The sequence below is a fragment of the Phoenix dactylifera genome, chromosome 1, assembly GCF_051530095.1.
Source record: "Phoenix dactylifera cultivar Ajwa chromosome 1, Ajwa_hap1_PhDact_Kaust_v1.1, whole genome shotgun sequence".
Taxonomy (NCBI): Eukaryota; Viridiplantae; Streptophyta; class Magnoliopsida; order Arecales; family Arecaceae; genus Phoenix; species Phoenix dactylifera.
Window position 1 is genome coordinate 38,736,920 of NC_143190.1, and position 26,183 is coordinate 38,763,102.

The 26,183-nt window shown below is 42.9% G+C and overlaps 2 protein-coding genes across 2 annotated transcripts; both read left to right on the top strand.

The window, feature by feature from the left end:
• Positions 1-203: 203 nt before the first annotated feature.
• Positions 204-23,565, top strand: LOC148715247 (cysteine-rich receptor-like protein kinase 25). The gene is made up of 7 exons (XM_089930900.1): positions 204-1,102; positions 1,913-2,018; positions 2,090-2,255; positions 2,337-2,547; positions 22,127-22,364; positions 22,507-22,657; positions 22,815-23,565. The coding sequence occupies exons 1-7, from the start codon at positions 238-240 to the stop codon at positions 23,199-23,201; spliced, it is 2,124 nt and encodes a 707-aa protein (XP_089787026.1). The 5' UTR covers positions 204-237; the 3' UTR covers positions 23,202-23,565.
• Positions 23,566-24,360: 795 nt separating this feature from the next.
• On the top strand, positions 24,361-24,675 carry LOC149768630 (uncharacterized). Its single transcript, XM_089923726.1, has one exon. The coding sequence runs from the start codon at positions 24,361-24,363 to the stop codon at positions 24,673-24,675; it is 315 nt and encodes a 104-aa protein (XP_089779852.1).
• Positions 24,676-26,183: the final 1,508 nt, after the last annotated feature.

Genomic DNA, 26,183 nt, shown 5'->3' on the forward strand with positions numbered 1-26,183 from the left:
ATTCCACGCAAGTTGAGCATTATGGACCTCTATGCTCCAACTTGAGGAGGAGTATTACATGTATATAAATATTACACCTTAGCAAATTGTTGACCGCTTTAAATTCTCTCCATGTATAAATCCACTATTACTATATATCTCATATCTCAGCCACCATTACAAGAAAACATTTCTCCTCAATCTTCTGTCTCTGTCGTGGCTTCCCTAACACCATCCCTCCGCTTCCCACAATACTCCATGGCATCCATCTTGTCCCTATTCCCTCTGGTAATCCTCCATACTCTGGTTCTAGCTCCGACCAAAACTTATTCTCAGCCTGACCCCATCCTCACCTACTGCGCCGGCGACACCAACTACACGGTCCCCAGCACCTTCTCCTCCAACCTCGAGCTCCTCCTCTTCAACCTCACCTCCTCCCCCCGCTACGCCGACTACTTCTCCACCGCCACCGCCGGAGTCGCCTCCTCGGCACCCGCTTACGGCCTCGGCCAGTGCCGACCCGACGCCTCCGCCTCCGACTGTTCCACCTGCCTTAACCGCTCCGCCTCCGCCGCCTCCACCCGCTGCCACCTGCGCAAGTCCGCCGCCATCCGCTTCGACTACTGCGTCCTCCGCTACTCCGACCAAAGCTTCTTCGGCCAGCTCGAACAGGACCAGCCCGTGATGTTCCTCGTTAATAGTAAGAACGCGTCGGATCCAACGGTGTTCGATCGGCAGATGAGGGATCTGATGGATGAGATCGCGTCGCAGGCGGCGATGATGGAATCGAAGTTTGGGGTGGGGATCACGAATTACTCCGATGATCGAAATATATACGGGATGGTACAGTGTACCCGTGATCTATCGGACAAGGATTGTTCCACGTGTCTCGATAAGGTGGTCGGGTTTTTGCCTTCCTGTTGCTACGGGCACATCGGAGGACAGGTCTTGATGGCAAGTTGTGCCGCGAGGTTTGAGATCTATCCCTTTTATTCCCCGTCGTTGGTCCCTCCGCCACCGCCGCCAGCCACACCTCCGCCGCCGCCTTCAGCCACACCTCCGCCACCACCGGGATCGAGTTCTTCACCGAACGGTGGCAATGGCACTGACACGACCGGTGATGGTAAGTATAGTTATCACCCTGATGTGGAATGCCTCCCTGAGGAATGATGTAGATGGTAAGCATAGTTTCACAGAACGCTGAGTTCAATCAGCTTGAGATGATGAATACTATAGTTAGAGCTCATCGCAAGGCTACATATTTTTTCTGCATAGTTATTCCAAACTCTTGTTTGTTTGCTTGTTTGCTTTTTTTTTTTTCCCTCGCAGGCGGGGGGAACGAAAACATAGTCATTATTAGAACTAAATATATTGGTACCCCGGCACAATAGCATCTTGGTGCCTCATGCTGCTGTATTATTTATTTATTTATTTGTAAGTTTAAGTCCTAGGTCCGGGAGAAACACATTCTGCATCATATGTACCATAGCTTTTGGAACCATCCAGCACAATAAATGCCATTTCCGTCCACGATTCAACTCTGAATATCATTGTCAAATATACTAATTCCTAGGCAACTTTCCTGCATATTGGCACGTTAATGTGCACTTGGTAGATCAGTTACGGCATAAAACTTCTCTTCAAGCTACCTTAGTTTATAAACTTCAAAAGAAAACTTATTTATTGATTGCTTAGATTTCTTAGAAGGAAGATAGGTTGTGTCTAATCAATAAGTAATTTAAATTTTTGGTCTTCAGTGCGTATGGCAGGCGATTTGCAGTTTAATTTGGTCTTAGTTATATCTTTGTTTGCTAGGCGATTTGCAGTTTAATTTGGTCTTTGCTATATCATCGTTTGCTCGGCGATTTGCAGTTTAATTTGGTCTTGGTTCTATCTTCGTTCCTAATAATTGCTAACTTTTCTTTTGGTGCAGGGAGAAGTAATAACACTACAAAAGTAGTTCTAATTGTTGTCATCCCTGTCATTGCTGCACTGGTTGTTCTTTTCGCCATCTGTATCTGCTTACGAAGAAGGAAAGTGTTCAGGAGAGTACTCCGTAAGTTTTTCTTGGTGCATTATAGTTCTAAGAAATCCAATTCAAAACAAATAGGCTGCTTTTTTATGTAATTGAGCTTGTTTTTTTAGTTGATGGAGATGAGGAGGAGTTCAGAAGTCCAGAATCATTATTATTTGATTTGGGCGCCCTTAGAGCTGCCACGGATAACTTCTCCAATGCAAATAAGCTGGGAGAAGGTGGTTTCGGACCGGTTTACAAGGTAATTATCTAGACTGAGGTCTTCAAGGTCCCTCATAGACGAACGTTAATTGCTTTCTTATGCCTTTTGAATCTTATCCAGGGGACCCTGCGGGATGGACAAGAAATAGCTGTGAAAAGGCTCTCAGGACGTTCTAGGCAAGGATTAGTAGAATTAAGAAATGAGATTGTTCTGGTTGCCAAGCTTCAACATAGAAACCTTGTCAAGTTGTTGGGTTGTTGCCTCGAGGAACAAGAGAGGTTGCTTGTCTATGAGTACCTTCCAAATACAAGCCTTGATAAATTTTTATTTGGTATGCTCCATTTTCCACATTCATATTATTCATAACCATTGCCACAGTACTTCCTTGGTTTTAAGCAAATCGGAACATCATTAGGTTGTTGCTTATATAACCTTGTTTTGATGAGTCGTCCACCGAACTAAGCTGTATATATTTCTTACTAGCCTATTACAACACTAATTGATACATGTTCTTCCTCTTTAGGGTTACTTTATGCTCTTTATTCAGTCTAATTTTAAGTTTGCATTACCTTGAACATACTTTGGTACTCCGGGATTTTCTGTTCAGCAGTTATCTGGCTTTGCATACTATGATTCTTGCATTATGGTTAGATGCAAATGCCATCGTTTTGCATAGCCTGATTTCTTGTACTACACCCATTTATTAAGATGACTATCAATGATGGCATCATCTTTGCATGCTGCCAAGCTTTAATTGCCTTCCATGCTATTTTTGGGTAAATGTTTATGATGTAACTGCTTAGGCCCCATTGGGGGGAGCTTTTGGAGGGCCAAAAAACACTTTCTGACCCTCCAAAAATACTTTTGAATAAAAAGAGTGTTTGGTAAAAATTTTGAAAAGCTGTTTTAGCTTTTCTAAAAAGCTAAAAATAGCTTTTTTTTTTTTGCTTAAAACGGGTGCTTCATACAAGGCGTGTACGAATACACCCAATAAAGTCAAAATACAACAACTTGCGGAGTGTCAATGGCAACTCCCCCTCCTCGGACCAAAAGGTAAACCCTGAGTGGTGGGCCACGTAGACAGCCGCCCCGTTGGCTTCTCTGAAAACATGCTTGGCCTAAAAGGCCCCCCATCGCTCATCATCACTCCTATGTCTCGAATCAGGGGGTGGTCTGTGCTCTCACCCCTCGATCCCCTCCGAATCCATCCGATGGTTGTGGCCGAGTCGCCCTCCAAAATGATCGATCGGGCCTGCAGCACCACCCGTGCATGTCGAAGGCCCGCCCAGGCTACTCACAACTCTGCCCCTGGAACCGACGTGTCAAATAGCGGGCAGCCGCCTGCCGCCACCACCCTGGAATCCGGGTCCCAAATCACAAAGCCTGCACCGCCATGCATGCTGCCATCCAACACCGACCCATTGAAGTTGACCTTTAGGAAGCTTGGGAGTGGGAGCTCCTAAGTGAAAAACACCGTCTGAGGAGCTGCCGAAGTAGAGGGGGAACCCCAGGTGTCCCAAGCTAACAAAAATCTATCTGAAGGGTGGGTGGGCCCGATCTCCGTGGCCTGTGCCCGAACAAACTCCGCAACGAACCTCGATGACACCCGGCACTCACCGAATATGCGAGTGTTCCTTGCCAGCCAGATCTGATATGCCGTGCAAGTCGCTCTAATAGCCGCCTGAAAAGTCCGCGAACTAGCCAGCCACTGTCTCATCACTTGTAGAAACTGTGTCCTCGCACTCCAAGCCTCCTGCGGGATCCCTGACCACTGCCATGTCGTCCTCGCCCATGTGCACTGGAAAAGCATATGGTCCACCGACTCCTCAGCTCCACATGTCCCACACTCTGCGGGGAGCCCCAAGCCACGCCTGCTCAGCACTGCTCTCGTTGGAAGGCGATCCCAAGTCACCTTCCATAAGAAGAGGGCTACCCTTGGGTGGAGCCCGGACCTCCAGATCCAAGTACAGTCCGGCCCCGGCTCATACTCCTGCTGGATAATATGGGAAAGATCACCCAATCTCACACTGGCCCGGCACGAAGTACCCCACACCCTGACATCTGGTCCCGCACATCCTGGTACTGGAATAGAATAGATCCTCTCAACTAGGTGTGCCCCAAACAGCTGTTGAAGTCTGGTCCCGTCCCACTCTGCCCCTCCTGGTGCTAGGAGGTCGCACACCTGCAGCCCCTCCGCTGCCTCTGTAGCAACTATGGTCGGCCAACATCTCAGGAGGAGGGCGTCCACCCATGGATCACTGGTCACATCAACACTCTGCCCATCGCCTATCAACCACTTGGTGTTCGCCGACGCTGTCGGCAGGTACCTTCCAATCTCGCGCCACATGAAGGAGACTCGACGACTCCGTGTCACCTCTGAACCCCCTCGACCGTATCTAGCTGCGATCACTTGACTCCAGAATCCGTGTGGCTCTAACATGAACCAAACCGCGTACTGGGCAATGAACGCCTCACGCCTCTCCAAGAGGGACCGCACCCCTAAACCGCCCTCACTAGTGGGCAGGCAGACCTGCTCCCATGCTACTAAATGCACCCCATGGCCTCCACGGTGTGACCCCCACAAGAAGCTCCGAAGAAGACGTTCAATCCTCAACAGAACCGTCTTTGGTACCATAGTATTGGCCATGAGATACACTGGCATGGACTCCAACACCGATCTGACCAACGTCACTCTCCCCATCATCGATAGGGAGGACGCCCTCCATCCCTCCAGCCTACTCTGGACTCGCTGCACCAGGCCCGAGCACTCTACCACTCATAGCCTCCAACCAGTAATAGAGACTCCTAGGTAAGTCAATGTCCCCTCCTGCAATGGTATCTGCAGTATCCCTCGGATCTTCTGTCTGACTCTGATCTCCGTGCTGAGACTGAAAGATATAGCTGACTTCAAAAAATTCACTCTCTGGCCTGATGCCGCGCATTAGCCCACCAACACCCTACGAAGGACCCGTGCCTCAGCAGCCTGCGCCCTGGTCAAAAGAAGACAATCATCAGCAAAGAGTAAGTGGAAAATAGGCCTAGCCCCCGGTGCCGAAACATAGGCCTCCAGCTCCCGACTGGCACACGCTCTCTGTAAGGTACGAGACAGAGTGTCAGCACAAATAATAAACAAGTAAGGGGATAAGGGACATCCCTGACGCAAGCCCATGGTGGACTCGAAGGAAGATGATGGAGAGCCATTGACCAAGATAGAAAACCTTGGCCTCCGGACACACCCCATGACCCATCCAATCCACCGCCTGTGGAAGCCATACACCTCCAATGCCTGCCGAAGATAATTCCACCTGATCCTGTCATAAGCCCTCTCCATATCCAGCTTGACTGCCATTAAGCTTTTCCGCTTCGACGCTCGCTGAAGATCCCACATCATCTCCTGAGCCAGCATAACATTGTGGGAAATATTTCTGCCGACTACAAAAGCCCTCTGCTCACGGCTAATAATGCCAGAAAAAAGGGGCTTCATCCTGCCCACCATTATTTTTGCCACAACCTTGTATAAGGTTGTACACAAGCTAATGGGCCTGAAGTGACAAGGCTCAGCCGCATCCTGACGCTTCAGTATGAGCATGATGAAGGTGGCCTTCCAGTCCTCAGGCATCGCTGCCTGGGTGAGAAACACTGAATAGCCTCCACCACAGCTCCCCGAATGATGCCCCAATACTGTCGAAAGAAGAAGGGGGGAAACCATCAGGTCCCGGTGCCTTGTCCGGTGCCAAAGCCCAGACTGCCTTCTGCACCTCCTGTGCCGACACCGGTCGGATCAGGGATGCATTCTCATCATCATTGATACTCGCATCCACCCTCGAGGGGTGATCTCCCTCACCAGCATCCTCCTCCTCCGTCCATCTAGCTCAAAAAAAGTCCAGTAAGACCTATCGGACAACAGGCTCACCTTCCACCCAATGGCCAGACCCATCTCGCAGAGTGTGGATCATGCTTCGCTGTCTCCAAATAACTGTCGTCCGGTGAAAGAACCTAGTGTTGCGATCACCCTCATGTACCCACTGCATACGAGATTTCTATCGCCAGAAAATCTCATGCTACCGTAGCAACGAGTGGTGGGTCGCTAGTAGCCCCCTGAAGTCGGTCATGTCGTTCGCCGGGAGCACACCTCCTAGGTCTTCCTTCCTTTGCAACTCAGCAATGGTAGACTCTACTCCCTCCAGTCTCCAAAATATGTTGCCCACTACCTCATGGTTCCAACGGCGAAGCCGCCTCTTGGTTAATTCCAATTTGCACGAGACCCGCTGCATAGCATCCCCACGCACCGGGAGGCGCCACGCGTCGCGGACAATATCCCAAGACTGGGGGTACGATAGCCAAACCTTCTCAAAGCGGAAGGGGCTGTGATGTCTAGGTCCAGATGAAGTGGACAGCAGCAGAGGACAGTGGTCCGATGCAATCCAAGGTAAATGACTGACACGACAGGTAGGAAATCGAAAGATCCAATCTGGGGACGCAAAGGCCCTGTCTAATCGCTTCCAAACCCTAGCACTGCGATATTGGTTATTACACCAGGTAAACTGTGGTCCGGAGAAACCTAAGTCTACTAGGCCATTTCGTGATACAAAATCACGAAACTCCCTCCTGTCCACTCTATCCATGTAGGCGGCGCCTCCCCGCTTCTCACTCGCACTCTGGATACAATTAAAGTCACCCACCACCACCGTCGGGATACCCTGGGCGGCCAGGTTGGTGATCTCCTGCTAGAGGACTCTCCTGACCCTATGATCCGTGCTCGCATATACACCACACAGCACCCACGAAGCAGTGTCAGGTTTCGATACGATCATGACTACCTGTTGGGGGCAGTTGTGGAAAACATCAACTGTCGCCACACCCCGCCTCCACAGGACCAAGATGCCTCCCGACAGCCCCCGAGAGTCCACTGTATAGGCCTCCCAGTCCCTCTCCAAGCGGCGCCTCAGTCGTCTAAGCCCCTTGCCAGATAATCGAGTCTCACAGAGGAAACAGATCTCCGGACAATGGACCTATACCAAACGCTTAAAGGAAGACATGAAGGATGGCTTAGCTACCCCCTATAGTTCCAAGCTAGAATCATCATGGATCACAATCCACATAATCGGCCTCCAACTCCTCTCTCAGGGTCGCAGTGGCAGCCTCAGGTTTGCAGCCCAGGTCACCATGCTGCACATCCCGTCGCATGCAGTAGATACGACATTCATGACTGCCGCCCTAACGCGTTGCACGATAGTTGGGTGGTCCGTATCTAAAAACTGCGGCTCGGCCGTGCTCCTCTCCAAGAGCAAGACAGGGTGGTCCCCGGCCTCACACCCCCCTGAGGCAGCCTCCTCCAGCATACCGGAAGTCGGTGGCGGAGGACCGAACCGAAAGACCCCATCTGGGCCACCCCCAAGGCCCTCATGAGTATCCCACAGCTGCGGCTCGTTAGACATGCCCATGGAAACGGCCTGGCCAGCGGCCACAGGGGTCCCCAACCCTGACTCCAGCTCCTGACAGGGTGGGCTGTACTGCAAAGGCCCTACTGGTGCCTCAGGAGGCCAAACCAAGGTCTGCTCACCCTGGTCCGGCAAGTCCGGCTCCGTCTGAACCCCCAAGCCCAAGGCTGACTGGGCTAGTGGGCCTCCCTCACCCTGGGCCTGTGGGCCCCCACAATCAGGGCCTGTGGGCCCTCCAAAGCCTGGCTCGGAACCACCTGTGGGCCAACCCCGAGCGCTGCCTGGACCATCGCGTCCACGGCCCGCGACCCTATGGCAAAGCCGGCTCACGGGCCCTGCTCCCCTTGCGGACGCGCGCCCCGGTCATGTGGCACGGCCACGGCGCGGGGCGCGCCCTGGGCCTCGGTAGCCAGCCCGCGAGTCTAGCACCCGACTCGCTGGGCCCGGGCGCGCTAGGCTGGCTTCCGGGCAGGCCCGACCGCCTGCTGGGCCACCGGCCCTGGGCCCCCGAGAGGGCCAAGGCCCGCTCGGGGCCTGGGCCTTTTTTGATTTTGGGCTCGGGCTGCAACAGCCCCACAGGGCCTCGGGTCGGACCGCCGAGAGACTGGGTCGACCAGTTTGCCTAGCCCCGGGTCCCCAAACTCGGCGAGTCGACTCTTGGCTCACCGGCCAGGTCGACTCGAAGGTGGCCGAATGGGGGTTTCGGGTACGGCTCGTCTCCCCTACCGGCCAGCGGCAACCGACGACATGCCACCTTCGTTGGCTTTTGCTAACCGTCGGTATCCGCCGGGGACGCCGGCGCGTTCGGGTGAGCCACTGGAGGTGGCTACCGGGTCGAGGCCGGCCCCAATCCCAGGTCGGGCTCGGTCGTCTCCCCCGGCCGCGGCGGATAGTTCTCCCGCGGGAGTCTCCGCCGCGTCGCCACCATCCAAGGGCCATAGACTAGCCCTTGGTTCTCCTCCTCAGCAACCGGAGGCAGCTGATCCAAACCGCCCCCCGGATTCACCACTCCGGAGTGCGGCCCCCCTTGGCTCGGGTAGTCGCCGGAAAGCTGCAGGCCGCCTCCGCATGCCCCATTCGTCCACACCGAGGGCAGAGCACCGGGACATTTTCAAAGACGAAAGCTTGCCACCGCACCTTCGTCATCCCTTGGATCAAAACCCCTGGTAAGAGGGGTTTGGTGGCATCGACCACCACCTTCACTCGGGCGAAACCCATCGCCGCCTGCTGTTCGGTGACTTCGTCCACCGCAATCGGCCGGCCGGCCCGAGCCGCAATATGGAGAATAGTTGTTGCCCAGTAGATACAACCCAAGAGGGGGGGTGAATTGGGTCTTTCAAAACTTTTATGCTACTTCTAAAACTTTTTGATTAACTATGCTAAGTTGTATAGATGCACAGTGAAAGTTAAACTTAGCAAGGGTTTGATGTATAGACTTCGACTTGATTAAATATGCTTGCAACTAAAGGATGTGCGGATAAGAATTAAGCAAGCAATTTATCTAAGTAAGTAAGTGTGTTAGTTAGACAATAACTAGAGGCATTACAAACACAAAGGACATATAGTGGTTCGGTGCACCCCAGCACCTACATCCACTCCCCAAGACCTCTTGGGAATTTCACTATAATCCTACCGATTACAGCCGGTTGTTTTACAAGCTCACAACCCAACTTGTTGTTTTACGAGCGCACAACGAACTCGGTCGGTTTTTCCAGGCTCACCGACTAGAACCACTCCGATTGTTTTTCCGGGATCACAATCGAACCCTACTCGTTGGTTTTACCCTCGGCTCACCAACAAACCTAACACAGTTGGTTTTCCCTTTGGCTCACCAACAAACCTTACACAGTTGGTTTTCCCTTTGGCTCACCAACAAACCTTGCACAGTTGGTTTTCCCTTTGGCTCACCAACAAACCTTAACCCCTTGATTCAATCCCTTGATTGAATCAAGTTACAAGATATTAAAACAAGGTATAAAACAAAACAAAGCTTCTTAAACAAGCAAATATGACAATATAAACAAATAGAGTAAAGAGAAGCCCTCAAACGAGTTTTGAAGATGAAGGAGCTCGGCTTCTTCTTTACTTGACCCTCTTCTGATTTGGCACGAAGTAGAGGATCACCGAGGCAGCACACGGATGGAGAGGAAGCTTTGGGATTCACTTGGATGCTCTTCTTCTCTCTATTTTCCTTTGAATGGCGCCCTTTTGTGCTTATGGGAGATTTTCCGTGTAATCTCTCTGGAATCTTTTTCCTAAATGTTCTCTCCCACTTCCATGAGTTCTCCCCTAGCTCTCTTCTTGTTTTTATAGCTTTAGATGGAGTGGAAACAAGAATATAGCCGTTAGAGACAAAAATATAGCCGTTGGAACCAGTCTGCACCTCCTGACAATATTACCGTTGGGATCGGAGTCGACTCGCGCGATCAGGAGTCGACTCGGCTGTAGCGGGAGTCGACTCAAGCTTTTCCGGAGTCGACTCGGCAACTGTTCCAAATTTGAATTTTGTCCACTCGAGTCGACTCGACTATCCTGGGAGTCGACTCGAATCCCAGAGTCCGAACTCCCGATCCTCTGTCTTTTGGCTCGTCCAGTCTTGGAGTCGACTCGAACTTCCTTGGAGTCGACTCGGCTCTCAGTTTTCGAAAGTTGGTCTTCTGCCATCTTAGTGTAGTGCTGCCTTGGAGTCGACTCGAGCTGTCTGGGAGTCGACTCGAATCTCAGAGTCGGAAAACTGATCCTCTGTATTTTGGAGCCGCGCTGCCTTGGAGTCGACTCGACTTGTCTTGGAGTCGACTCGCCTCTCAGAGACGAAAATACCGTCTTCTGTCTTGGGGTTGCGCTGTCTTTGGAGTCGACTCGGACTTTGTGGGAGTCGACTCGAATCTCAGTGTCCAAAAACTGCTTCTCTGAGTTTTCCCTTGTGTACCACTGAGAGTCGACTCTCGCTTTCTTTGGAGTCGACCCGACAACCATTGGAGTCGACTCGCATTCCTCAGGAGTCGACTCGAATCTCAGGGTCGAAAATCCCTCTCTGACTTTTCTGCCTTTTACACCCTGGAGTCGACTCGTTCTACTCTCGAGTTGACTCGCCAAGCATTGGAGTCGACTCGAATTCCTCAGGAGTCGACTCGAAGACTATTCTTTTAAATTTTCCTTGAATTTGCTCCTCCAATTTGAATCTTTTGAACTTGAGACTTGGGCCAATAACTTGTAGCTTTCTTCCAACTTTTCTTGAGTGCTTTTAGAGGCCTTCTTGTGTTCTTCCAACTTGCTATGTTCCTTGCAACATAAATATCTTTCTCCTTGCAACATAAACATTAGTATCTATACTTCAAGGTTTTGTGATCATCAAAATCAATCTATGAATCAATCTTTGGGTCATCAATCTCCCCCTTTTTGATGATGACAAAACTTGGAGTATATGCAATATAAAAGATATTGTTTTCTAGAAGTAATACATAGCTAAGTTGCATGAAGTAGAAAACATATATATTTGAAACATACTTCATGATACTGCTTTAGATTCAATCAGCTTAACACAATCAATTTAAGCTGATTTGTACTCAATACAAAAAGCATTATAAGCATATACTTAAATATTTCTCCCCCTTTTTGACAACATCAAAAAAAAAAAAATAGGGAAACATTAAGCACAAATATTTCTTTTCCTTATTGTACTCTGATTTGAATGTTGAATTATTGCAAGAATATGAATCATATAACTCAAGGCAATAATATTGGAATCAGATTAGTGAGCACAGATCAGAGCCAATTAAGATAATTTCAGAGCAGAACACATTGAATGTGATTTCAAGAAGTTTTCTAATTTGATACCACAGATAGTTTTCTAATCAAGTGTGGGTGGAATCTCTCTTAGGTTAATTCAAGAAGTACCACAAATGATATTCAATGAAAAGCACGAATGGAAGTCTAACATCTCTTCAATAATAAGTATGAAAGCTTGTTCATTTAAGATCTTTTGCCCAATCTATTAAGTGTTTTATCAACAGGAGAGCAATTTAATTAATTTTCAGAGTAACAGGTCAAAACCTATATATGTAAAAGACACATCATCATGTTGGATCATTAAGTCTTAATAACTTCAAAGTTCTTTAATGATAATAAGATCATTGGGGCACAAACACCAAAATATGAAATCATGCAACATGATTTCTTTAGAGACTTTCTTTTATCTCTGTAGAAAGTAAGCACAATTTGATACATAACAATATGAATTGGCACACAATTTAAGTTCTAAAGTTCAAGTCAATTACACGTTATTCTCCCCCTTTTTCATTAAGTTAGAGGCTCTCAAGATTTGTAATTTGGTTCATGAGTGATGCATAAGATATACTAACCAAATAACACGCCTCAAGGTGTATCATAAAGATTTTCAGATTTAAATTTCAGATGATACATATTGGAGAGTATTAGGATCACTTTTCATTTAGTATTCTTTCCCTCTCCTATAGATTCATGTAATTAAGTTCCATAAGACCTCTCCTTCTGAAATTTTCTTTCTCCCCCTCAATTGATCATTCCATTTAAGAGTTTAGAATCCTAAGATAATGTTCAACAAAATTGTCAATCTCAAAAATATATTTTCTATAAGTTTCAGCTTATTTTCATAAGACTCAAGGTTTGAGATAAGACAACCTTTATAGAACTCATCTCAAGGTAATTAAAGCATGTCTTGCAATATAAGGAGGTTCATCAAAATCAATCCATAAAGTTCAAAGCATGCATCAAAATAAAGTGTCTTTGGGATAGGATACTGAATATCTAAAGCTCCCCCTCAAAAGATGCATTCTTCTTTAATCATTTTAAATTGTTGAATTTCAGATTATAGTGATAAACGTGAATAACACTGAAATTCTATGACATCGAGAATGTAGAGTAATCTAGTATTATTCAAAATTTGTAGCAATTACTCTTTCTAATCCTTTAAGAACAAGGTATGCTTCCTCTTCAACTTTGAGAAAATGTACTGAAATATTAATCAAAAATGATTCATTTGAAGCTCAGTTTCTTTCAAAACCATTTACATTTTCTTTCTTTTAGACTCATTTGAGTGAGGTGAAATATTTCTAGGCTTTAAGATCATTCACTATATTAATGGAAGTCTTTTATAATGTAGGAGGGAAAAACATATAGATGATCATTGAGGTATATATTTTATAAACTTCAATTTCTTAATCACAGTTTTTCAGCTATGTACACATGAAGCTCAATAAAATTTTAAATATTAAAATAAAGTCATATATTTAAAAATATTTGCTTGTAATCAAGATCATTGAAAGACACACCATTTAGACCAATATGAGTACACTTTGAAGATAAGAAATGATATGTTTCGGAAGTGTATCGGAGCGATCAAAATAAATTCTGTTTTTCTTACATTAACATTTTATTTAGTAATCATATGGAGTTTAAACTTTTATACAAAATCATATTCTGAATTTCATAAAGATTTTCAATAGAGGCTTTTTAAGTCATAGTTTGAGATATGTATCTTTCACATTGTGGCTCATCTTAAATTATTACAAAATAAGGATATTTTAACAAGTATTAGAACATTATGTATCAAAGTTAGGCAATTAGAAAGATAGATCAAAATCAATTTATTTTTCCTAAATAGAGATACTCTTCTCTTCTCCTTTCTACAATTTTATTCGACTTTCAGATTTTAGAGATGATTATGAATGACAAATCTGAAATTTCTTTTCAATAGAACCAAACAAAAGATGTTATGTAGCAATTCAAACATTCAAACAAATTGTCCAAGGATGAAGCATTACAAAACATTGAGAATCAATAAATCAAGACATCATACCATATGCAAAATATACCATGTGTTAAGTCATGCATTAAAATACTAAGTACAAGAATGTCAAGGATCAAAATCAATTCTTTTCAAATAAACTCCCCCTATTTATATATAATCTTGCACTGAGTTCATCCTTAAAGTATGTTTTCAAGTGTTTAAAAAATTGACTTGATTCTTCTTATATACTTTTATTAACTTTGTCTTTCATTTTTACTTTCTTATGCTCTATACTCTATTTGCTCCCTATCCGGTGGAGTTGGGAAGGGGCACGAGGTACTACCACTAGCCTCCCTCTTGTGCCGTCCCTAATATGCCCTACACCGAATAGTTGGGTCAAATAGTGCCGGGTACTACCACTAGCCTCCCCATTGGCACCATCCCTATGATGAGCAATATAGAAAGGTTAAAATATTCACTCCAAACTCTCCCTGTTTGAGTGTAATTAATTATAGATTTTATCCCTTCCAAATGTGCCGAATATATTATGCTTGTTTTGCTTTTCCTTAAGATTGAAGTACTTGCCTTTACTCAGATTTTTCATCTCTTGAACAATGTCCATTTTCTTTTCTTTATCTCTCTCTCTTTTTGTCATTCTCAAGTAATTTACATGAAAGAGTAGAATAAAGAGATAATCTTATGTATCATATAGATGTATATTATGCAAACAACATTTTCATTGTGCTCAAGGATTCATAACTTCTCACAAGTTATTTTACATCAAAATTTTAAGCATATACTTGTGTATTTCATGGTTATGATATAGGCAAAGATATATTTTAGTTTGGGCAAACCATGAAATAATTTCTAAAAGTATAAGTCAGTCACTACACATATAGACATGATATCAAAAATTAATAATTAAAGAATTTAATCATGCCATAATAAGGTTTAAGTTACTGACTTTGCTCAACTAATTTGTGAGAAAGGTATCTAAATTACCTATTCATTATATGTTCTTCAAGCCAAACTAGATTTCTTATGTGTGAACTTTTGGCTGAAGAAGATCCTCTCTCTTGTTTGCATGTGAATCTTTAGTGTATCTTACATGAAGATATCCTTCAAGTTGAAATTTCTCATTTTTCTTTCTTGAAGGAAGGTCATTAGTTTCTTTAAGATACAAAGCATTCATCCAACATATATATTTTTAACTAGATGACTCAATATAAGATATGACAATAGTTGCATGTTGAGTCACTTTACTCAAGAGATTGCCTAAATATAAGCAAGCACATATCACTTGAACTAAAGAGATAGATTCATTAACCAAGATAGTTCAAGGACAAGCATGTGAGGCAATAGACAGATTTATCAAGGTCAAATCAATTTAGTTTAGATTCTATTTGCTTAAGATAATTATCAATAAGATGTGTTAACTAAGTTTTAATCAACTTATCTTAAGCGTTTGTTTCTATCAAAATTCAGATTATGACGTATTTGTTATCAATAAAATATGATTAATTAAAGTTAGATTGAAGTCTTGCACAAGGTCACATAATGAGCATACAATCTGGTCTACTAGCTGTATGATAAAATAATTATTCTATCATGCTTTAATACAGCTTTAAACAATAGATCTACTTTGCTCATCCTTTACAATTTCTACAAGATGGGGTCATAGATATACCTTCTTCACGCCAATCTTCCATAAGAGTTTTCTTGTGGGCTAACGTTGGTCAATGAAGATCCCCTTTCCTGTTTGTCTTAATTGGAGTTTGAGAGAAGATGTTAATTCATTCATCATATTTCAAATTCACTTTGCAATATAACTATTCATATAAATTTTCATTGGTAGAACAAAAATGATGCCATCAATGTGTGCTATGAGCAAGCAAGATATCATAGATTCTTCTTTTTGATGCATAGATTTATCACTATTACTTTCTATCAACAAGGTTACCTAAGCTTTTATATATCAAGCTTTTGATGCTTGTTTTAAATCACATATTGCTTTATCATATATGTAATGTGTAATTTTTAAATATGGTGGTTATCTAACATATATAAAGTAAGCACATAGAAGTCCATTCTACACACTCATTTGATAGGATATAACGTTTATAAAGCAAACAAATGATAAAGGTGATTTTTACTTCTAATCATGCAAGAATCTTATCAAGATCTATTTCATCTTTTCTTGATTTAATCTTCTAGTAGTCATCATTAAGTGTATATCTGAAAAATCCAATTTGGTTCTAATTAACAAGTTTTTCAGATTGTTATATGTAAAAGATTTAACCATATAATTTGATTTTAGTATTTTGATAATAGATCATTAGTCTCATAAAGAATAAAATGAATTGATACTTCTACAACTAGAATTTTTCATGAATGTTCTATATGCATTGCTTGATGAATGATATCCAAGGATAGAAATATCTTTATTAGATTTGGCATTATTTTTCAAGAGAACATATCAAGCATAACATGTACGACTGAAAAATATGAAAGATATGCAATGGTTCATTTTCCATTTTTCAGAAGATCAAAAGGAGTTTTCATCAAAAATAGATCTAATAGAAATCATATGTATGACAAGCAGTGATGATAGTTTTTTTTAAAAAAAAATCATTTAAGTAGATGACTATCATACACAATTGTCTTTTTCATTTCTTCAAGAATTCTATTAATCCTATTTTACTTAAGGTGTCCTTGGTGCTGAAAATATTATTTTTCTGTGCACAACTTAACACAAAATTGGTTTTTAATCACTATGCCATGATACTTCTTTTACTTTCATAGTTTGCAAACCTTTTTCATTTGATCCCTTTCACAAGATTTAGCAAATGTAGAAAATACTTTAATTTTACTTGCCAAAAACAAATCCAATGTAAGCTTGTGAAAACTTAGTGATGGAAACAACATCTCTAGATTTAGAAATTATTTTTGTTTGTTTCCTTAGTTAGCATGCATAGTAAAACTTTGACCTTTAAGAGGATAATCTAAGTAATCCTATGGCAAGGTCTTTTGAGATTAAGTACATACTAGCATGAGCTGATTTCATATGCCAAATATGGTTTCTTTAATCTTGGTATTCATAGTGCATATATTCAAAAGCATACCAAGTACACATTATCATATCTATGATCAATAAACAATAATGCCATAGATAAAAACTTTCAATCAAGCATATAGAGAATTCATAGAGTTATTCTTAATAAGTTGATTAATCATTTAGCACCTTATCCACTAGTGAGTAAAATGAAATGATTTGATTATATTTCCAAAAGTATTTTCTATATACAAAATTGATCACTACTAGCAAATCATATCAAATACTAAAGCACAAATAATGATGAGATGCAAGAATTACTGATTTCATTATTATTTTTTTTGTTAATAACTTTTTAAGTTTCTTTATGTTCCATGGGTACCTTGGTACACCTATGTGTACATCCTCATTTTCTCATTTTGGGTACCCAAGCTTGCTTGAGTCCTTGAGAGTTAGGACATATGGTTCCTTTTGGAACCCATATCTGTTTAATAGTAATAACTTTACCATTTGATTTAATTATACTAGAACGATAGGTAAAGTTGTTATTCCCATCCTTTTTATTTTTGAAATAAATTATCTTATTTAATGGTTTGCTTGGTAAATTGATAACCTTTTTCTCTAGAGATTTATGGCTAAGTGAAGGAGTCAAGCTAAATTTTGATTTATCAAAATCAGCATGTTGGCTTTCAAACATCATTTTTAATCTTTCTAAGCTTACGGTGAATTTGTTAATGCAAGATTTTAATTGATTAATTTCTTCGCTTAAGTTTTGATTTTCTTTAATTAAGCTATGATTTTTCTGAATCAATTCTTCTGAAAATGACCTTAAGCATTCATTTTCAGAATTTAGTTTCTCTTGTATTTCATCATTAGAATTTCTTTCTTTTGAAATTTTCAGATTTAGTTTCTTAAGATTTTTATTCTTTACAGCTAATTTTCTACATTCACCATACAAATCATGAAAAGCATTTAATAATTCATCATAAGAAAATTCTTCTTGAAAATTATTTGATGTAAGAGTAGATTCAGTTTTTACCTTGTCTTCTTGTGCCATAAAGCACAAGTCAGTTACCTCTTGTAGTTTCTTGGAGCTAATATCATCATTGTCGCTCCTAACTTTTATTTTCTGGCTTGACTCTTTCTTGGTCAAGGCTTTCTTCCTTTTTATCTCTTTCTTCCTTTCTTCTTGCTTCCTTTTCTTCTTTGTCTTTAGGAAGCTGATTTGCCTCGGAGTCGACTCGGACCTTATTGGAGTCGACTCGGTGAACTTGAGAGTCGACTCTGAGATACTTGGAGTCGACTCGACTGAGGGAGATTCAACACCCTTTTCTGCAGTCTCATTGTTAGTATATATTTGAAGCACATGTGAGCTAGTCTGAGATTTATCATAAATATTTTCTAAAGTATCCCAGATCTCCTTAGCAGATAAGCATGCAGAAATTTCATTAAACTTCGTTTCTTGAATAGCACAATATAACATGTTCATAGCATTAGCGTTCAATTGTGCTAAGTCCTTTTCATTAATAGTTTGTGAGAGTGTGTGAAGGTCATTTGTTATGATTTTCCATAAATAATAGTTTTGTGATTGAATAAAGATGCGCATGCGTATTTTCCAATGTGTATAGTTTATGCCATTAAATAGTGGAGGTGTATTAATTGATTGTCCTTCTCCTAGAAAACTATCTATTTGAGTTGTCATGATCTTTGGCTCTTGATCGTGAGATCAATGATTAAACTTAGAGCACCTGCTCTGATACCACTTGTTGCCCAGTAGATACAACCCAAGAGGGGGGGTGAATTGGGTCTTTCAAAACTTTTATGCTACTTCTAAAACTTTTTGATTAACTATGCTAAGTTGTATAGATGCACAGTGAAAGTTAAACTTAGCAAGGGTTTGATGTATAGACTTCGACTTGATTAAATATGCTTGCAACTAAAGGATGTGCGGATAAGAATTAAGCAAGCAATTTATCTAAGTAAGTAAGTGTGTTAGTTAGACAATAACTAGAGGCATTACAAACACAAAGGACATATAGTGGTTCGGTGCACCCCAGCACCTACATCCACTCCCCAAGACCTCTTGGGAATTTCACTATAATCCTACCGATTACAGCCGGTTGTTTTACAAGCTCACAACCCAACTTGTTGTTTTACGAGCGCACAACGAACTCGGTCGGTTTTTCCAGGCTCACCGACTAGAACCACTCCGATTGTTTTTCCGGGATCACAATCGAACCCTACTCGTTGGTTTTACCCTCGGCTCACCAACAAACCTAACACAGTTGGTTTTCCCTTTGGCTCACCAACAAACCTTACACAGTTGGTTTTCCCTTTGGCTCACCAACAAACCTTGCACAGTTGGTTTTCCCTTTGGCTCACCAACAAACCTTAACCCCTTGATTCAATCCCTTGATTGAATCAAGTTACAAGATATTAAAACAAGGTATAAAACAAAACAAAGCTTCTTAAACAAGCAAATATGACAATATAAACAAATAGAGTAAAGAGAAGCCCTCAAACGAGTTTTGAAGATGAAGGAGCTCGGCTTCTTCTTTACTTGACCCTCTTCTGATTTGGCACGAAGTAGAGGATCACCGAGGCAGCACACGGATGGAGAGGAAGCTTTGGGATTCACTTGGATGCTCTTCTTCTCTCTATTTTCCTTTGAATGGCGCCCTTTTGTGCTTATGGGAGATTTTCCGTGTAATCTCTCTGGAATCTTTTTCCTAAATGTTCTCTCCCACTTCCATGAGTTCTCCCCTAGCTCTCTTCTTGTTTTTATAGCTTTAGATGGAGTGGAAACAAGAATATAGCCGTTAGAGACAAAAATATAGCCGTTGGAACCAGTCTGCACCTCCTGACAATATTACCGTTGGGATCGGAGTCGACTCGCGCGATCAGGAGTCGACTCGGCTGTAGCGGGAGTCGACTCAAGCTTTTCCGGAGTCGACTCGGCAACTGTTCCAAATTTGAATTTTGTCCACTCGAGTCGACTCGACTATCCTGGGAGTCGACTCGAATCCCAGAGTCCGAACTCCCGATCCTCTGTCTTTTGGCTCGTCCAGTCTTGGAGTCGACTCGAACTTCCTTGGAGTCGACTCGGCTCTCAGTTTTCGAAAGTTGGTCTTCTGCCATCTTAGTGTAGTGCTGCCTTGGAGTCGACTCGAGCTGTCTGGGAGTCGACTCGAATCTCAGAGTCGGAAAACTGATCCTCTGTATTTTGGAGCCGCGCTGCCTTGGAGTCGACTCGACTTGTCTTGGAGTCGACTCGCCTCTCAGAGACGAAAATACCGTCTTCTGTCTTGGGGTTGCGCTGTCTTTGGAGTCGACTCGGACTTTGTGGGAGTCGACTCGAATCTCAGTGTCCAAAAACTGCTTCTCTGAGTTTTCCCTTGTGTACCACTGAGAGTCGACTCTCGCTTTCTTTGGAGTCGACCCGACAACCATTGGAGTCGACTCGCATTCCTCAGGAGTCGACTCGAATCTCAGGGTCGAAAATCCCTCTCTGACTTTTCTGCCTTTTACACCCTGGAGTCGACTCGTTCTACTCTCGAGTTGACTCGCCAAGCATTGGAGTCGACTCGAATTCCTCAGGAGTCGACTCGAAGACTATTCTTTTAAATTTTCCTTGAATTTGCTCCTCCAATTTGAATCTTTTGAACTTGAGACTTGGGCCAATAACTTGTAGCTTTCTTCCAACTTTTCTTGAGTGCTTTTAGAGGCCTTCTTGTGTTCTTCCAACTTGCTATGTTCCTTGCAACATAAATATCTTTCTCCTTGCAACATAAACATTAGTATCTATACTTCAAGGTTTTGTGATCATCAAAATCAATCTATGAATCAATCTTTGGGTCATCAATAGTCAATGTCGACCAATACTCCTGCGGTAGTCGGGGCAGGCGAAGCCACACCAAGGCCGTTTTCACAGCATCATCCTTCGGCTCGAAGTCCGGAACCCAGGGGCCCATGGCGAGGAGCTGCCCCGCCACCACCCACAGGCCCTTGCCGAGGGCCCGGTCCCGGTCTTCCGTCGACCGGAATCTCAAGGTAAGGTAGTCGTCCGTGAGTGGGACAACCACCACCTCCTTGAGTTGAGCTTGGGCAGCCACGTCCTTGGACACCCATTCCGCCGAAACGCAGCGGCCGAAGCTGCGAACCACTGCCGCCCGTCCTTCCCACGCGACCCAAGCCGCCGCGATCGGTTCTTCCGGGAGAACCGGAACATCCGGGAAGTGGCGGCTCAACCGCTCCACCTCAGCGACCGTAGGCCACTGAGTCACCCACGGCCTCGGCTTCGACCAGGCGCCAGAGTTCGCCCCACGCCCATTCCCGTTGGTCATACCTTTTCCTCTCGCCGGTCCCTCCACTATCGTTGCCGCTGGCTGCTTCCCCTTCCGATCCATGGAGATGGAATGCCCCTGCAAAAAACCTTTTGTTAGGAGCGGGAGGTGCTTCACTGAGACGCCGAGCTGCCCGCGGAGACCGTGCCGGTCACCCTCCCCCGGGTACGCAGGGGGCCCAACCAGCCGCCCGATCCGTTCCCCTTCGCCTCAGCCCTCAGCGATCCTGTCAGCAAGACCGGCCGTCGATGAAGCAGGTCGCACAGAGTCGCTACCCAGCTCACTTGCCACCACCACGGCCGCCGTGAAGTTCCTGCGCGGCCGCCGGAGACTAGCCGTTAGGCTATAGATCAACCAGAGAACTAGCCGTTGGCTTCTCTCTCTGGAACTGGAGTTTCTCTCTCTAACGCAGCTTAACACTTACTGCACTCATTTTTTGAGAGGAGCTCCATTTTGGAGCTTTCCGAAAAAACTGTTTTGAGCTTTATCGGAAAGCTATTTTTTTACTAAAATACTCATAATAAAATATAACAATTACATAATTTATGCTTTTATAAACCTAAAAATCTGTTGGAGCCCTAACAAAGAATCCTAGCCATAGATCAGACTCCTTTCCATGTAAGAAAAGGTATTCTTGTTTCCTATTATTATTTTATATCTTTATTATTATATTATACTATAAATATTATATTATATTATATTATATCATAATACATTAATATGTAATGTTAAATAATTTAATATTATGTTATATTATGAAAAATTAATGTACGCTAATAATTATAATATTTTGTACCTTTATTATTATATTATACTATAAATATAATATTATATTACATTATATCATAATACATTGATATGTTATGTTAAATAATTTAATATTATATTAAATTATTATGCTATAGTATACAATGTTATATTAATATATTATAATAATATTATATTACAGTAATATTATACTATATCATATATTTATATATTAATATATATTATATTTTATTATGCTCTATTGTATAATATTATGCAATGTCCTTTATGGTAATTTTTTATACAAAAGTACTTTCTCAGTTTGTTTACCAAATGCATGTTAAAGTGCCACAGCAATTTAAAAATGTAGTTATCAAACAGCAAACAACCTTTTATAAAAACTCTACTTCAGAAAGCTCTACTTCTAAAAACTCTGCTGCCAACAACTTCCCCAAACAGGGCCTTAGTGTTACTAACATCTTGTTGATCGCATGGCCTAGCTGTACATGTTAGTCATTATGATATCAATTTAATTTATCAATCTTACTTGGATGAAATAGACCCTATTGGACGACAACAACTAGACTGGGGAAGGCGGTACAAAATTATTGAAGGGATTGGCCGCGGGCTTCTCTATCTTCATGAAGATTCTCGATTAAGGATCATTCATCGGGATCTGAAAGCAGGTAATATCTTGCTGGATAGGGACATGAACCCTAAAATTTCAGACTTCGGGCTTGCAAAACTTTTCGGCATGGATGAGACCCATGGAAACACTAGTCAAATTGTTGGGACATAGTAAGTTTATACTTTTTTAATTTCCTCTTCTGAGTAATCAGTGGAAAGATGTCCAGTCCATTACTGTTTTGATTACCCACTTGAATCATAAGTATTTCCTTGTGGAGAAAATTTTAATATCTTCTCAATTTCTTTATGGTAGTGGGTATATGGCACCAGAATATGCCTTGCGTGGGCTCTTCTCCACCAAATCCGATGTTTTCAGTTATGGCGTACTAGTTTTGGAGATTGTGACTGGGCAGAGGAATAATGGATTCCAGGGATCTGAGAATTCTTCAGACCTTCTTAGCTATGTAAGCATTCTTCAGATCTTCTTAGCTATCTGACTTGCCCCTCCCTGCCCAAAAAAAAAAGGAAAAGGAAAAAAAAAAACATAGGTTGATCTACTGCTCTCAGTAGCCTCCCATAATGTTAGCATTTTGAAATCCTCTAAACCTATTCTTTGAACAGGTCTGGCGACACTGGAATGAAGGAATGGCATCACAGGTGATCGACCGAAGTCTGGATGACCAGTATCAACTACGAGAAGTACTGAGGTGCATTCACATCGGGCTCCTCTGCGTCCAAGAAGAGCCGGCAGAGAGACCCAGCATGGCGTCCGTCATTCTTATGCTCAGTAGTTACTCCATCACTATTGCAGCTCCATCAGCACCTGCCTTCTTTATAAGTAGTGGTACGATCAGTGAGTCACAGGTGATCGAGAGCGACATGAGGACTGGCTTATCAGGAAGTGAGAGCTCCAGTGGAAGCACAACAAGAAAAACAAGGAGAAGGGCAGAAAAATCAGGACCGGTCTCAGTGAATAATGTCTCAATCACTGACATGGAACCGAGATAGTGGTTTGTGATCGATACATATAAGTGCAAGTTTGAATATTAGTTGATGTTAATGATTTTTATGAACAATAGGATACCAATTTCTCTGTCAGCTGTGTTGTACAACAAATAGGATCTATTCTGGATATCATCTAGAGGATCGCAAGATATTGGACGTCTAAGGGAACCTTATTGAGACGGTAGCTTGGAACTTGATTTGTTATCCACTGAGATGTAATAAATGAGGGACCATCCTTCTCCATTGGGAGTAATGTCTTACAAGCACTATATAGTTTGATGGGCAAAACTAGATTATATTTGGATAAAGACCCTGCTTTCTGTGTTCTAAAAATTGGACCATATTCTTTTGTTGATTTATCTAGACCACATTGGCAGGGCTAAACTTCCTACTGTGCTATGTGTATTCTAAATATAGAATTATTATATTGCTTGATTCCTGATTTATACTCGTTTCGGTGGGGAAAGACTCGCCGTATTTCTTTTCTTTTTTTCTTTCGTTTCTTTCTTCGTTTTACAAAATGGATAGATCTAGACTTGCCACTCAATGTAAAAACCTCATGGATCACGAAACTTTGTTAATCATTTATTTATATTTAAAAGTTATGATTGTGATTGAAAGCAAAATACCAAAATAATAAATATAATGATCTTGAACATTATTTGCTGTCTTATTATAATCCACGTAATTTGGGTTTTTTCGCATCATCTGCTGTCAAGGTAAGCCACGGTAAACGGCCTCTAGCATTAGGCAAGAGGAGTCTAACGTCTGTAAATCCATTTATGGTTTCTTTTCCATCATAAGTCGTAACTGACCGTCTGTCTCACATAATCACATGTAGCACATTGACCGTGGAAAATATTTAAGCAAAAATGAGGCTCAGGCTTAGATGTTCGAGAGATGCTGCTGTTAGGGAATTGATATAACCTGTAAAATTTTGGACAAACTTTCAATCCAGGAGCTAGAAATTCTAATCGGAGGGTCCGCCCTGTTATTTAGGAATTGACGAGCAGGCTGTCATAATTGGCTGCTTGTCATTGGAAGAATTGAGGAGCACAATGCGGTAATTCTCAGCGAACCGTGCTTGGCCTACGTCTGCTTTGTAGTCCACCAACTGTCCTGGGGATTTAGGCGGAACAGTTGTAGTCCACCAACTGTCCCCATGGTCATCGCGACGAGATTGACCGTGGCCGATGCTACAAAACCTGAATCCAGAATAGATCAGTTGATGGTGGCGGAGTCCAAGCCTTCCTTAAAAGACTGCCTCAGTGTTTGCTCAGAAGCGATCGACCACTTGAACGACGCCATCCGCAACCTGGAAGCCAGGCTTTACCGCGAGGCCGCGACATTTCTTAGTGCGGCACTCGACGCACCTGACAACCGTGAGGATGCATTCAGCGATGCCGGAGACGTGCCGATGTCGCCATTGGTGTCGCACCCTGAGTCCGGAGCACTTATTTATTTTTTTAATAAATAATTTATTCAAAGCAATCTTTCAAAGCTATCTTTCAAAGCTTCAAAATAACATATGTCAAGTACTTTAAGTAGTCTATCTAAAATGCCAATAATTGAAGAAATCATCAAAAAAATCTAACGCACTCCCCATGTCCCGAGCTATCAGGCGTCTATGCATTCAGATCTTAAAAAAACAGAAATATATGATAATGAGTTATACTAGCCCAATAAGCAACATAATACCCAAGAGTGGGGTCAAAGCATGCTAGATATTTAATCAAACCACAAAATAATGACTGAAAAATAAATCACAAATAATATATTTTCTTTTTCGAAACTTATTATCTTTTTAACAAAAACTTTGATATCAGAATTCCAACATAAATAGGCTATGGCCACGTAACCCAACGGCATAGGTTGCACATAGTGCCAAATACCACTATTATTAACCATCCACCACAAGAAAAAGTTTTTTTCCACATCTTTAAGAGCGTATACCGACGCTTATAAGCGTCGGTAATTTTAGCGCTAACGCTTTCTAAAGCGTCGTAAAAGCGTTTGGTAGGTGGGAGTGCAAACTTTTTTGCCGACGCTTTTGTAAAGCGTTGGTAAAAGCCGAAGTTTTACCGATGCTTTTAAACGTGGGGCTAGTTCGAGCCTTTGCCGATGCTTATAAGCGTCAGCAAAATTATAATTATTTTTTTAAAAAAAATATTTTAAAAATCCTAACTCTTGGATTGAAAGCATCGTTATAATTCCTTCGATAAATTTCTTCTCATTAAAATGGGGACTGAAGATCTATACAAGAGCTTGTGGATTGGAAGGGCCACACTGCTCCTCCATCCGCTTGAGAGAACAACCAAAAGGATTACAGAAATCAAAAAAAAAGTGAAGCCCTGGCTTCGGATACTTAGTTTTCTTCATCTCCATCACCATTCTGAATCACTGTCCATACTCTCCATTCCCTTCAACCCTCTCCGTTTCTGCAACAAAAACCAGCAAAAAATTAGAGTTGGGGGAGAATGGGTTGGGGGACTCACCGGAGATGGCCTTGGGGGAGAAAGGGTTGGAGGGCTCAGTCAACCATCGAACACTTGGTGTGCATCCAAAGGAGGAGGTTAAGAGGCCTCGCTTTGACGGCGTCGGATGCAGCATAGCCATTGATGAGGAGGTCGACGAGGCCGTGGAGGAGGCAGAGATGGAAGGTGCGGTGGGCGACAAAGAAGGTGACGGGCATGAGGCGGTCCCTAATCGTCCAGAGGCGAGGAAGAAGAAGAGGAAGAGGCGGGGGAGGGGGCCTCACCATGGGAGCAGATAGAAATAGAGAAAAGAAAGAAGAAAGAAGATAGAAGAGAAACCAGAGGGAAACCCGAGTCCTCTCGGAAACAACGATGGTGGAGCCCCTCGAAGAGCCACCGGAGGGTTGCCGTGCCACTGACGACCTACTCCTCCTCGACTTCCCCTCCGATCTCGACCTCAATTCTCCACCCCACCGCCTGAACTGTAAAACCCGCTACCCACCACCGTCGG

Coding starts and splice junctions, on each gene's coding strand:
- LOC148715247 (XM_089930900.1), top strand. CDS start 238: ATGGCATCCATCTTGTCCCTATTCCCTCTGGTAATCCTCCATACTCTG. Junction 2,548..22,126: donor CCTTGATAAATTTTTATTTG/GTATGCTCCATT, acceptor TGGATGAAATAG/ACCCTATTGGACGACAACAA. Junction 22,658..22,814: donor CTTCAGACCTTCTTAGCTAT/GTAAGCATTCTT, acceptor TTCTTTGAACAG/GTCTGGCGACACTGGAATGA.
- LOC149768630 (XM_089923726.1), top strand. CDS start 24,361: ATGGTCATCGCGACGAGATTGACCGTGGCCGATGCTACAAAACCTGAA.